Source organism: Protobothrops mucrosquamatus, unplaced genomic scaffold (genome assembly GCF_001527695.2).
Source record: "Protobothrops mucrosquamatus isolate PMUCROS unplaced genomic scaffold, P.Mucros_1.0 scaffold_39, whole genome shotgun sequence".
NCBI lineage: Eukaryota > Metazoa > Chordata > Lepidosauria > Squamata > Viperidae > Protobothrops > Protobothrops mucrosquamatus.
In genome coordinates this window covers 239,910-252,762 of record NW_015386115.1, presented here as the reverse complement: position 1 = coordinate 252,762, position 12,853 = coordinate 239,910, and the positions used below count along the sequence as shown (strand labels likewise).

The 12,853-nt window shown below is 42.8% G+C and overlaps 1 protein-coding gene across 1 annotated transcript in view; it reads left to right on the top strand.

Moving 5' to 3' along the window:
- Positions 1-12,016, top strand: part of RELN (reelin) — a 99,608-nt gene extending 87,592 nt beyond the window's left edge. The window contains exons 41-45 of the mRNA XM_015810649.1: positions 229-448; positions 823-1,020; positions 3,614-3,712; positions 8,802-8,807; positions 11,911-12,016. Of these exons, the coding sequence (XP_015666135.1) occupies positions 229-448; positions 823-1,020; positions 3,614-3,712; positions 8,802-8,807; positions 11,911-12,007 (620 nt within the window). The 3' untranslated portion in view covers positions 12,008-12,016. The remainder of the gene's footprint in view (positions 1-228; positions 449-822; positions 1,021-3,613; positions 3,713-8,801; positions 8,808-11,910) is intronic.
- Positions 12,017-12,853: the final 837 nt, after the last annotated feature.

The window sequence follows — 12,853 nt, the reverse complement described above, 5'->3', positions numbered from 1 at the left end:
ATTCAGATTTTGGCTTTGCCGATGTTCGTGCTACTCAAATAAAGATTCTTTAAGGTAAACAATGCCTCAAAGTTCTTTGAAGAGTTTCATCTGTCAGAACCATGACATATGAGTTGACATACACATCATTTTGAAAACATTCTGAAAACACCAATGTACATTTTCAGTCGCAATACCTTGATATCTGTGGATGGGAGATGCTTTCATTTCATTTATTTTACTTTTTAGGTGACGACTGCTCTGTTTTCAACCATGAACTTCCCAGCTACATTAAAGATAACTTCGAGTCGGCAAGAATTACCGAAATAAACTGGGAGATTATCCAGGGTGGAGTGATAGGCAACGGATGTGGGCAGCTAGCCCCCTACGCTCATGGCGATTCTCTGTATTTCAACGGCTGCCAGATAAGGCAAGCAGTGACCAAGGCCCTGGATTTAACCCGAGCAAGGTAAATTTTAGGTATCAGGAATCTAAAATACTTCCTCATTTATCCGACCACTCTGGACAGCTAACAACTTAAAAACATTTAAAAAAAACACTAAAATCATCCATCGTAAAAAAAAACAAACACGGCACATAAAGAAGGACTAATTTCTATAATAATTTGATATAATAGTTTTAATAATTGAATTATTACTAAGAATTCCAAAGTTTCAATTGTTTTGTCTTTGTGCATGTGGTTTTCTGTCCGTGTGTGTATCTGTGTCTGTGGGTAGTTGCCAGGATTTGGATAATGCTTTTCTTCTTGTCGTAGATCATGATTTAACTCGTTCTCTTCCCTATCGTCCTCCCTCCCGCTTTCCCCTCTCCCCCTCCCCCCAGCAAAATAATGTTTGTTTTGCAAATTGGAAGTCTCTCACAAACTGATAGCTGCAACACAAATCTCAGTGACCCCAACACTGTGGACAAAGCTGTGTTGCTCCAGTACAGCGTAAACAATGGGATTACATGGCAAGTCATTGCACAACACCAGCCGAAAGACTTTATACAAGCCCAAAGAGTGTCTTACAACGTGCCACTGTGAGTATGCCATTCTACTACGTTTCTCTCTAGAGTGAAAAGCGTCCCGCGTGAAGAATCAGGACCTCGGGCTAAATTCTTGTTAAGCTGATTTATTGCTCCTGCCTGTTAACACAAGAACTGAGTCAAGTAACGGTCAGCATTAAATTGGTGCGAGATAAAAAGCGGCACTTCCAGAGGTTGAATTTAGACCATTTGTGGGAACGTAACGACTCCAGGCTGATTCCTTTCTTGACTCCACCTTTCTCCTGTGAAAGTCATCTAATTCCCTGAATAAAGTACAGATGGAATCTGGTTTTGAAAGAGAGATGGAGACATGTGACCAGTGGTGGGATTCAAATAGGTGAACAACCGGTTCTCTGTGTGGATGCCGCTTCCGGAAGTCCGTTCTGGGCCTGGGCAACCAAAAATTAATTACTGGTTCTGCCGAATCTACCCCAAAAACAGCAAAACCCATTATTTGAAAACGTGCAACCAAAAACACACCGCGCAAACCCATTGTTATTTTTAGCAAATGCAACTTGAGTGCAGAAGATGAACTGGTTTCACTTTTCTTTTAGTGTATTTATTTACTTTATTAAATTTATATGCCGCCCTTCTCACCGATAGGGCGACTCTGGCTGGCTTACAGATAGGAAAGAGATAAATGTAAAAAGAGTTCTATTTTTAAAAGCTACGTATAAAACTGGAAGGAAGCCGATAGACGGCACGAGGATGAGATCCTCTGCTTTTGGCTTGTGTTTTCTTCAGACACTCCAGATACTACACAATATCTTCACAACATTTTTGTGAATTAGGTTAGGCTTGAGCGACGCTGAGTCACTCAGCATTCGTTAGAGCCAAACTCAGCATCCATGTTTATCACAGCGCTGATGGACTCTGATACAATTTTCAGTCATCAGATCCCTTGATGAATTTTAAAAGGGCTTTTCAGCTCAAACTAGGATCAGAATAACAGAGTGGGAAGGGAGGTCATCTAGTCCAGCCCCCTGCGCAAGCAACAGCCCCTACATTATGTCACACAAACGGTTGTCCAATCTCTTCTTAGAAACCTCCAGTGTTGGAGCACCCACAACTTCTGAAGTCAGGTAGTTCCACTCATTAATTGTTCTAATTGTCAGGAAATTTCTTCCGTCCTGTCAGGTGGATTCTCTCCTTGAAGTTCTAAGCTGGTTCTCTGCTCAGTTCGTTGGCTGTTTTTTTTTAACCATATACTATTTGCTTACTTCTAGCAATAATCGTAAGACCTTGACGTCTAATGAAATCCGGGATGCATTTTCATCCTGCTTGTAAATTTTCACAAATTGCTCACTTCAAGAGCAACTTCAGATAGATAAATAACAACCTTCTGCATCATAATATGGAGGGCCTCAGTACCCTTCCTAAATGAGGATTAGGGGAATTGTAGTCTAAAGGATCTGAAGGCTGTCGGGGTCAAAGAGGACATAGCTAGAGCAATGTTTTGCAAAAACAATCTCCTCAGTGTGTGTTGGGCCTCAGTATCCAATCTAGCAGGTCCAAAATCTCTGAAGGCGACCTGGAAGCTGAGAAGTCCTAGTGGACAATCACTTAAATATGAGCCAACAGTGTGCAGCAACAGCCAAAAAGGCCAACGCAATCCTAGGCTGCATTAACAAGGATAGAATCATGATCACGTGAAGTTCTAGAACCGCTTTGCAAAGCCTTAGTAAGGCCACACTTGGAATGCTGCATCCAGTGCTGGGCATCGCAATATTAAAAAGATGTCGAGACTTTGGAAAGACTGCAGAGAAGAGCGGCAAAGATGATGAGGGGGCTGGAGGCTAAAACAAAGAACGGTTGCAGGAACTGGGTATGTCTAGTCTAATGAAAAGAAGGTCTAGGGGTGACACGATAGCAGTCTTCCAGTATTTGAAGGGCTCCTACAAAGACGAGGGGATCAAACTGTTATTTTCCAAGGCAACCAAAAGGCAAAGACAAGAAACAACGGATGGAAACTAACCAAGGAGAGAAGCAGCTTAGAACTAAGGAGAAATTTCCTAACAGTGGGAACAATTAACCAGTGGAACAACCTTCCACCAGAAGCTGTGGGTGCTTCATCACCGGAGGCTTTCAAAAAAAGAGACTGGACAGTCACTTGTCTGAAATGGTAGAGATCGGGGGTAGGCAACCTTGGCTCTTTTATGACTCGTGGACTTCAACTCCCAGAATTCCTCAGCCAGCGTGGCTCAGCTTGGAAACCTCTCCCTTTCCCCTCAGCGTAGCTGGCTCAGGAATTCTGGGAGTTGAAGTCCACGAGTCATAAAAGAGCCAAGGTTGCCTACCTCTGGCCTAGGCCCAGGCCGCTTTATGACTCATGGACTTCAACTCCCAGAATTCCTCAGCCAGCATGGCTCAGCTTGGAAACCTCTCCCTTTCCCCTCAGCGTGGCTGGCTCAGGAATTCTGGGAGTTGAAGTCCACCAGTCATCAAAGAGCCAAGGTTCCCCACCCCTGGTCTAGGGCCTCCTGCTCGAGCAGGGGGCTGGACTAGATGACCTCTGAGGTCCCTTCCAACTCTATTGTTCTATGTTCCGTTCCTTTCCGCTCCCTCACTGTGTCGTTTCTCATTTTAGGGAGGCACGAATGAAGGGGGTGTTACTTCGCTGGTGGCAATCCCGCCACAGTGGCTCAGGCCACGATCAATGGGCTTTGGACCACGTAGAAGTTGTTCAGTGAGTATAACGCATGCCCTTCTAACGCATGACCACCAGCCCCATACTCCACATCGGGATGGGAAATTTTCAGTCGTTGATGGAGTCCTATGTAAATGTGAGGGTTTGAGAATGCTTGATCTGCAAATTGCTCTTTATCAAGGCAGGAAAAACGGGACTTTTATGAAATATCAGGGGAATTATGTATATCAGAGCAGTGTGTCTCAACCTGGGCCACTTTAAGATGGGAGGACTTCAACTCCCAGAATTCCCTAGCCAGCATGCAATGGGGAATTCTGGGAGTTGAAGTCCACCCGTCTTAAAGTGGCCCGGGTTAAGGCACTCTGCATTTGCGCATCCGGCTTCAGCAATGCATCCGGCTTCATTCAGTATAAACCTGACTTCCATTCTTTGCCACAAAATATATAATTGGATGGCTCTTACACCGCGTAATATTGCTATTGACTCTGGCACATAATTCCTTATTTTAAAATAGCAGAATAAGTAAGATCCATTATGTTCGGTTCCGTGGGCAGAGATTATATTCTTTCCCAACAGTTTTACCAAACTGTTCATTGCCTGTTAATTCTTTCCCCAGATCTAACTCACGGTAGAAAAACCACTTTATATATATCGCTGGAAAGTTATTTACTTTTTCTCTTAACAATTTCCTGAAATTCTAGTGTCATTGCCGGGCTGGGACTCATCTGCGTTTGGCTGAGAGAGAGGTGTGGCTTACCCAGTAGATAGGTTCCAATCTTATTTTATTTAAAATTTTGGAAGAATATGCCTGATAAAATCCGAGTTGTAAGATTACCTATGGAAATGTCAATTAACTGTGAAAGGATCATTTCCTTGAATCACATTTAAATTAGGGCTGGAAGAACCAAATGCCACTGAGCTTCATTACACTAGTAATATGTACTATTATTTTCCTTTTGACATTAGCTGTGGAAACTGCCCCTGGCTCAGAGGCTAGCCACGATCTAACCACCATGATTAGCCCTCCATTCTTCGCCCTTAAGCCCCAGTAGACTAAGACGATGTCATTACGGCTAATTTTATTTGGCTTAGAATCATTGACTAGGATCTATTTATCTCTCGCTCCACGTTTCTCCTTGCTCAGCTTCCGCCCCCCCTCAAAAAAATGGGGGGGGCAGGACCCTCTCAGATTCCATATAGTTGGACTGAAGATTACAGTGAGCACAATTGAAATTGGAGGCATGGTGGCCTAGCAGTTAAGACCCTGGACTCGTTGACCGAAAGGTTGGCCGTTTGAGACCCAAACATCAAATGAAGGGGTGAGCTCCCGTTCCTTGCTCCAGCTCCTGTCCACCTAGTGTGCAAATGCGAGTAGATAAATAGGTACCACTTTGGTAGGAAGGTAACTGTGCAACTTGGCATATAATCATGCTGGCCACATGACCACACAAGTGTCTTTGAACAATGCTGGCTCCCTCAGCCAGGAAATGGACATGAACACCATCGTCTAGAGTTGGACACAATTGGACAGAGGAAGCCTTTACCTTTATAGTTGAGATTACCTTGTAAAAGTTCTGGTTTATACCAGACTGTTCTCCTTCCCTACATCCCATGCCATTCTAGATGGTTACTGATTGTTGGGAAGGATCCCTGGATCCTAAGTGGATTCTTGGTAGACGAGGCTCACCCAAATCAAGCCATTAAGTTGACGGTTAAAGTTTTTTGCCCTAGCTGACAAAAATGTCATGGCGGCACAGATCTATCTAGTATTTATATCAAGCCGCCACTGATCTGTTCCAAAGGAAGGCATTCAATTTGCTATCAAAAAAATTATTGGTCTATTGACAGCCCTAATTTAAACAAGTGAAGAGGACAAGGGCAACTTGAGATTCCTTCATTTCTAGTTGATTCTGCTATTTTTTTTATTTTTTTATTTTTTGCACCAAAAGGCACCAGCTTGCATGGCATCCGTGCCATACTTAAATTGTAGCCTTTATCCAATAATCGGTAATTTTTCACGCTTAGCTGCTAGTTGTTGTTGTTGTTTTTTAACCACACTCTTTGCTAAGCTTGGCCTCCATCACATCAACGTCTGAGTTTAATCTAACATGAAAATAGATCTTATTACTGATTTGTCCGGTGCCTTTTATGCAGGTTAAGAGAGAAATAATGTTCTCATTGCAAAAAAATCATAGTTCTTGAGGGGTTCCTTTTTCTATTAGAAACCTGTTTACAGTGTTTCTCAACCTTGACAATTTTAAGGCATGTGGACTTCAACTCAAGAATTCATTGCTGGCTGTGGAATTCTTGAGTTGAAGTCCACATGCCTTAAAATTGTCAAGGTTGAGAAACACTGCGTTAGAATATTACGGGGGTGGCGTGATGGCTCACCAGTTAAGATACTGGGCTTGTCAGCTTCTCCTTCTGCCTTCCGTCTTCTCAAACATCTGAGTCTTCTCCAAGAAGAAGACTTTGGTGGCCAAAGTCTTTGAGCTTCAGCTCCAGGATCTGTCCTCCCAAAGAACAACCAGGGTTGATTTTTCCTTTGGTGTCAATTACATCAATGACACCATCTAACCATCTCATCCTCTGGACTCGGCTTCTTATAACTTGAACCAAATTTTCTTCTTACTACACTGGTGGACTTGAGGTCATCTAACCAGAGCATGCAATAGATTTTGGTTTTGTTCTGTTTTTCAACGTTCGCCATCTTCAATGAGGGGAGGTAACCCAAACATGAAATTATAGCAGTAGCACTTAAGACTTATATACCGCTTCATGGTGCTTTACGGCCCTCTCCAAGCGGTTTACAAAGTCAGCATATTGCTCCCAACAATCCGGGTTCTCGTTTTACCGATCTCGGAAGGATGGAAGGCTGAGTCAACCATAAGCTGGTTAGAATCGAACTGCTGGCAGTGGGCAGAGTTTGCCTGCAATGCTGCATTTTAACCACTGCGCCACCATGGTTTAGCAATAGCACTTAGACTTATACACTCCACTCCACAGTGCTTTATAGCCCTCTCTAAGCAGTTTACAGACTCAGCCTATTTTCCCCCAACAACCTGGGTCCTCATTTTATCGACCTCGGAAGGATGAGTCAACCTTTAGCCAGCCAGGATCGAACTCCTAACTATGGGCAGAGCCAGCCTGCAATATTGCTATCTCGCCACTGCACCTCCACATCTCCCTGGTAGCACAGGGATATAATTTGAATTACAGGGTTCCCAATTCACAACGCTAAGTAAGTGGAAAAGAAATTTAAACGATGAAACGTTCAAACAGTGTTTTTATAAATGGCGGCATTTAGATAGATGAGGGATGGATAGATAGGTATAGATAGATAGATAGATAGATAGATAGATAGATAGATAGATAGATAGATAGATAGATAGATAGATAGATAGATAGATAGATAGATGGATAGATGGATGATGAATGGATAGACGGATGGATGGATAGATAGATAGATAGATAGATAGATAGATAGATAGATAGATAGATAGATAGATAGATAGATAGATAGATGATGGATGGATAGACGGATGGATGGATAGATAGATAGATAGATAGATAGATAGATAGATAGATAGATAGATAGATAGATAGATAGATAGATAGATAGATAGATAGATGAGGGATGGATAGATAGGTATAGATAGATGAATAGAGATAGATAGATAGACAGACAGACAGACAGACAGACAGACAGACAGACAGACAGACAGATAGATAGAGATGGACAGATAGATGAATAGACAGTGTGTGTGTGAGAGAGAGAGGGGGGGGATACAGATAGAGATGAACAGACAGACAGACTTAGTATCTAGTGATTTCCTCCAGCTCTGCTAATAAAGACTTAGGAAAACTCCTGGAAGCAACGTGGTATTGTTATATTTAACTAGTTTGATGGCTGATGGTTGAGTGAATCTTTAGACCAACGCGACAGAGGCTTCCAAAGAAACTTGTTCCCTTAATTTTTACTTTAAATGCATTTCTGGTGCCAGAACAGCTCGCTGGGGGAAGCCCTCTAGCGATATACCTTAGCTTATCTTTAATGCACGCATTGTGACGTCACCCGCATATCTGAAAGGGGTGGAGCTTGGAGCAGGAGGAGAAGACCCTGCTTTTTATCATTTTGATTAAATGTAATGGGGAACCTGCCGGTCACTTATAGGCACACCTCCTTTTTTTCCCCCCTAGAATATTTCTTCTCTCTGTTTGTGTATTTATTCTGCAAAAATAGCTGACAGTCAAACTGATATTTGCTGTGCATGCCAGCCCTTTCCCAAACTCACACCTGCCTGCTTAACAAAAGATGCCAGCACTCTTTTTTGATCCTTTCCATAAAAAGTATTTCAATATAAATTGCAAACATTTATGCTTAATGTAAGTTTATTAAGGCAAGCCCGCTGGGGTTTGATTTTTCCCCTTCCTAACTGGAACTGCAAATTGCAGAAATGGGAACTGCGCAGAAATCTGAGGAGAGCCTTCAAAATATTTTTATGTCATTTGTCACGAAACTGAATGCTGGTATCACAATATTTTGAATAAGAGGCATGCGGTTAATCTTCAGATATACGTTGTCACCATGCTTTTCATGATTAAAACTGTTATCTTTTGGGCACGAGAATTTTAAAGGCTGGGCAGTTGCAAAAATTGGGGGAGAAAAGATTTTTTTAAATATCTTAGCAGCAATAATGTACATTCGTGTAAAATGCCTGTCTTTGCTTCATCTCTTTAGTTCGGAATCGGGGCGATATACACCCAAAATAATATTATTTACGTTCACCTAGAAAAGAAAACATTACATTTTTTTTGCAGCTTTGTGCTAGCTTACCCATTACCCTCCTAGGCTAACATTGGGTGTTACATTGCTAAGTTGTATTTCTAGAACTCTTTGTGGTTATTAAAAAAAAAAAAACATTTGAATGATTACAGCTATAGAGATATACTTTCTTTCAACCAGAAAGTAACTTGTTCAATTTTTATTTTCAAAAGAGATGAAAAATCCTATATTGCCTCTAAACCTCATCAGTCTTTTATGACTAATCACAGTGCTGCATGCATTGAAATACATTTTCTAATTTGTGTTGTATTTCATTATTTGCTGTCATTGGTTTTACACTAGAGTAAGGTAAGTGATTTCATTCCTGCAACATCGAGTATCATCCCGTTCGCCAATACTGATATTGTCGCTTCATAATAGTAGTAATAATAATAATAATAATAATAATAATAATAATAATAATAATAATAATAATAATAATAATAAAGTTGGAAGGGATCTTGAAGGTCATCTAGTCCAACCCCCTGCTCAAAGCAGGAAACCAGTCAGTCAGCTTCAGCTCTGCTTTCAGACATTATCAAGGTATCTTGATTCTGAGTGGTTTGAGGCTGTAAGATGCCTGCATGTCAAATAATCGGAATTTGGCGATATGTTTTGAAAACTGTTAGGCTGAATGTTCAATGTTTACTGAAATTCAAAAGGAAAACAAAGGGATTTCTCACTTCCAACAGGAGAGCACAGATGGAATCAAATTAAAAGGGAAATAAGAAGTCCACTGGATCAGAAAAATTTGAATGATTACAGCTATAGAGATATATGGTTTCAAATCTATCTGTTGTACATCACAGCAATAGGCTTCTTCTGGCTGATCTCCACTAGGCTGGGAAGCTAACCAGAGATGGGCCCAAGAGACCACCGGGGAAATTCTATAATTATAGGTCAAAAGAATCTAAGAAGAAGGGAGTGGGAGAGCAATTCCACAATATTTTCCCCCCAAAATTAACACCACCCTTCCCTACTTTCATCATGGACCCTCGTTCCTCATGCTCTGAAAATAGCAATAGACTTATATAGTGCTTCACGGTGCTTTACACTCCTGTCTAAGGGGTTTACAGAGTCAGCCTCTTGTCCCCCCAACAATCTGGGTCCTTATTTTACGGACCTCTGAAGGACGGAAGGCTGAGACAACCTTGAGCCGGTCAGGATCGAACTGCTGACAGTGGGCAGAGTTAGCCTGCAATACTGCATTCTAACCACTGTGCCGCCACGGCTCAAATAGCAATAGCGATAGCACTTAGACTTATATACCACTTCACAGTGCTTTATAATCCTCTCTAAGGGGTTTACAGAGTCAGCCTCTTGCCCCCCAACAATCTGGGTCCTCATTTTACCGACCTCGGAAGGACGGAAGGCTGAGTCAACCTTCAGCCGGTCAGGGTCGAACTGCTGGCAGTGGGCAGAGTTAGCCTGCAATACTGCATTCTAACCACTGCGCCACCATAGTGAACTTGCCCCTTACGCAGCACCCCGAGTGACACATCGGTGGCTTGGACATCCTTACACCTTTCCTAAAGAGGCCGAAAAGTAACCATACTTGCAGGGACCGCCAATCAAGTCAGTCGGCCAGTAATATTTATTCGGTCAATGACCAAGGACCGCAGAAGTAACAGCTGCAGGCCACTTTGACCAAAGAGGAATTTTAAGGAAGATGCTCCAAGTCAAGAGACCGGATTTACCAATTCCTCCTCTTCGGATTTAGCCCGGAGTGGAGTCACGTTATAATTCCTGATAATGCCACTTTGTTAGACCCGCAAGATCGAGGCTGGCTGACCTTTAGAGGTCCCTGTAATTAGAAGTCCTAAATTTAACCATGAGTAGGTTTTTACATTCCCAGCCAAAAGAAATCAGGAACCAGGGCCAGAATTGCTTAAGTTCAGCCCTTTTTTTTCCCCCAGATGATCTAGTTACCCCTATAACTGCACATTCCTCAAAAACAGAAGTTGTGTAGATCCCTCAGCCTACAAAATGAGCACAGGGTCGAACGTGATTTTTCAACTAACCCTAAAGTTATCGCTTTAGTCATCTTTTTTTTTTAATCTTGGTCCATGACTGTTAATCGAGTTTTAATTCTTTTTTTACTTACCTCGCTAATTTGGAAAAGAAGTGGGATTTTTGCAAATGTTCATTCAAATCAGGGCTGGCTGGGGAATTCCAGGAGTTGTAATCTACACCACGTTTGAGAAACACCAGGCTAGGAGATAGCCAATAACTTATCCTAGGATGGAAGAAATTAGTTAAAGTTCCATCCAAATAATAATGGGATCCTGAGCGCCTCTGTGGATTTTCTGGTTTGGACGTTCTGCTTCCCACCGGAGACAGTTCAAAAGGCTAGTCCTCATGAACATGTGTTTCTTCTCAATTTACAAATACTTCTCCATTCCTCTAATGAACCAAGACACCCCGTGGGGGGTCTGTTAGTGGAGAACAAGTTAGTTCACAGCAGGGGTGGTGTAGATCTTCATCTGATCCCAGAAAGTCTTTCCTTAATTCTCTGCTAAGTTAACTAAGGAGTGCCACTTTTCTTGTGGGGGCATAAAACAAGAATGCATGGCACGCAAGGGCAAAATCTGATTTCTTGGCATTGTGACTGTATTGGGAGAGGATATTGGAGAGATCACAGCTGTCATGTGTCTGATTAACGAAACACTTAAATTATATATTGTATATTCTTGCTTTGACAACAGCATTCAGCCAATCCATTTTATAGAATAATTGGCCACTCAGTTGCAGTGTTAGACTGCCATCTAGTGGATAAAAGGCTGCACTTTTACCAATAACGCCAGCAAATGTGGTTGATTTTAAGACAGGCAGTCCTCGGGTTACAACCGTTCCTTTAGCGACCGCTCAGAGTTACAAAGGGTGATCCCTTGACCCCACGACATGGCAACGGTCACAAATACATCCCTCTCCTCTCCAATTTTCGATCCCGTGACTGTGGCGAGGCTGTAATAGCCCTAAGCGAGAAAAGCATAATCACAAGTTACTTTTTTTCCCGCGCCGTTGTTCACTTCGAACGGTCGCTAAACAAGTGGCTCGTAAGTCGGGGACTCCAGTGTCTTACAGATCACTTAAGGCAGGGGTCCCCAGCCCCTGGTCCGTGGACCGGTAACGGGCCGCGGCACACTAGCAACCGGTCCGCACAAACAAGCAAAGCCCCATCCGCGGGATGCAGGCAGCGCACAAAACCACGCACTCTGCGGTCCGTGGGAAAACCTCTCTCTCCACGTTACCGGTCCCTGGTGCCCCAAAGGTTGGGGACCCTCTGACTTAAGGCAGTGCTCGTGTTTTTGGTGGAACCGCGCCGTCTTTACGTTTTTGCATGTGACCTCCCAACCTTTGTGTGTTGAAGGCGAGTGACTCTCTTCTCTTCCGTCCTCTCTCCGCTGTGCAGCACTCGCAAACAAAATTACATGATGAATTTTTCACGGCAACATGGGCTCAGACACTTCTACAACAGAAGACGGAGGTCGCTTAGGCGTTACTCGTGAGGAACAAGACATGACTTCCCCCCCCCCATCTTTCCCAACCTGCGATGCGTACGCAAATTTGATTTACCAGGACTTTTCCTCCCGGCCTCTCCCACCTCCCTTTCTTTCTTTCTTTCCTTCCTTCCTTCCTTCCTTCCCTCCCGGAGGTATATTTTGAAAGCCTCCCTCAAGACAAAAAGTTACGCCCTGTTTTTTTTGTTTTTTCTCGCACTGTGATCTCATGGGAAGCGACTTCTTTTCTCATAGGTAAATGTTTTGAATGTCGTCGTGTCTGTGGAAAATTGTGATTCTGTTGTAATACCAGTTCCAGTGGCAGTATTGGGAAGGAAGCGACTGTTTTGAACAAGAACAAACAAACAAACAAAAAAATGAAGCTGTAAGCACAAAAGGACTTAATTATTTAATGTCAGAAACTACAACGTTAACCACAAAATCAGTATTTAAACACACTGTACTTTGGCTCTGTATCATATTTTGTACGATTTAAGTTATTCTCGTCCCCTTTGTGTCCTCCTCTTTGTGACTTGACAACGACGGCACTGCGTTAGCATTAGGACAATTTGCCGATGACGTCTGCGCGGCTTAACAACGCCCCACGCCAAGCAAACAAGCGTCAAACTCCCAAAAGTTGAAAAGCCGTCGTACGAGGCTGTGATGTCCTTCATTCTTTCTCCTTGTCTACCTGTTAATCATTGTTTGTGGTAAAACCCAGTCACCAAACGGAAGCTCGTTGAAAAATACAGCCGTCCTCCGCGGATGAGTGACTGACAGTAGCTGCCATTTGCTCTCTGTAGTAATGCAGTCATTTGTAAACAGTGGAACTGTTTTTTTCTTCGTGTTTCTTTG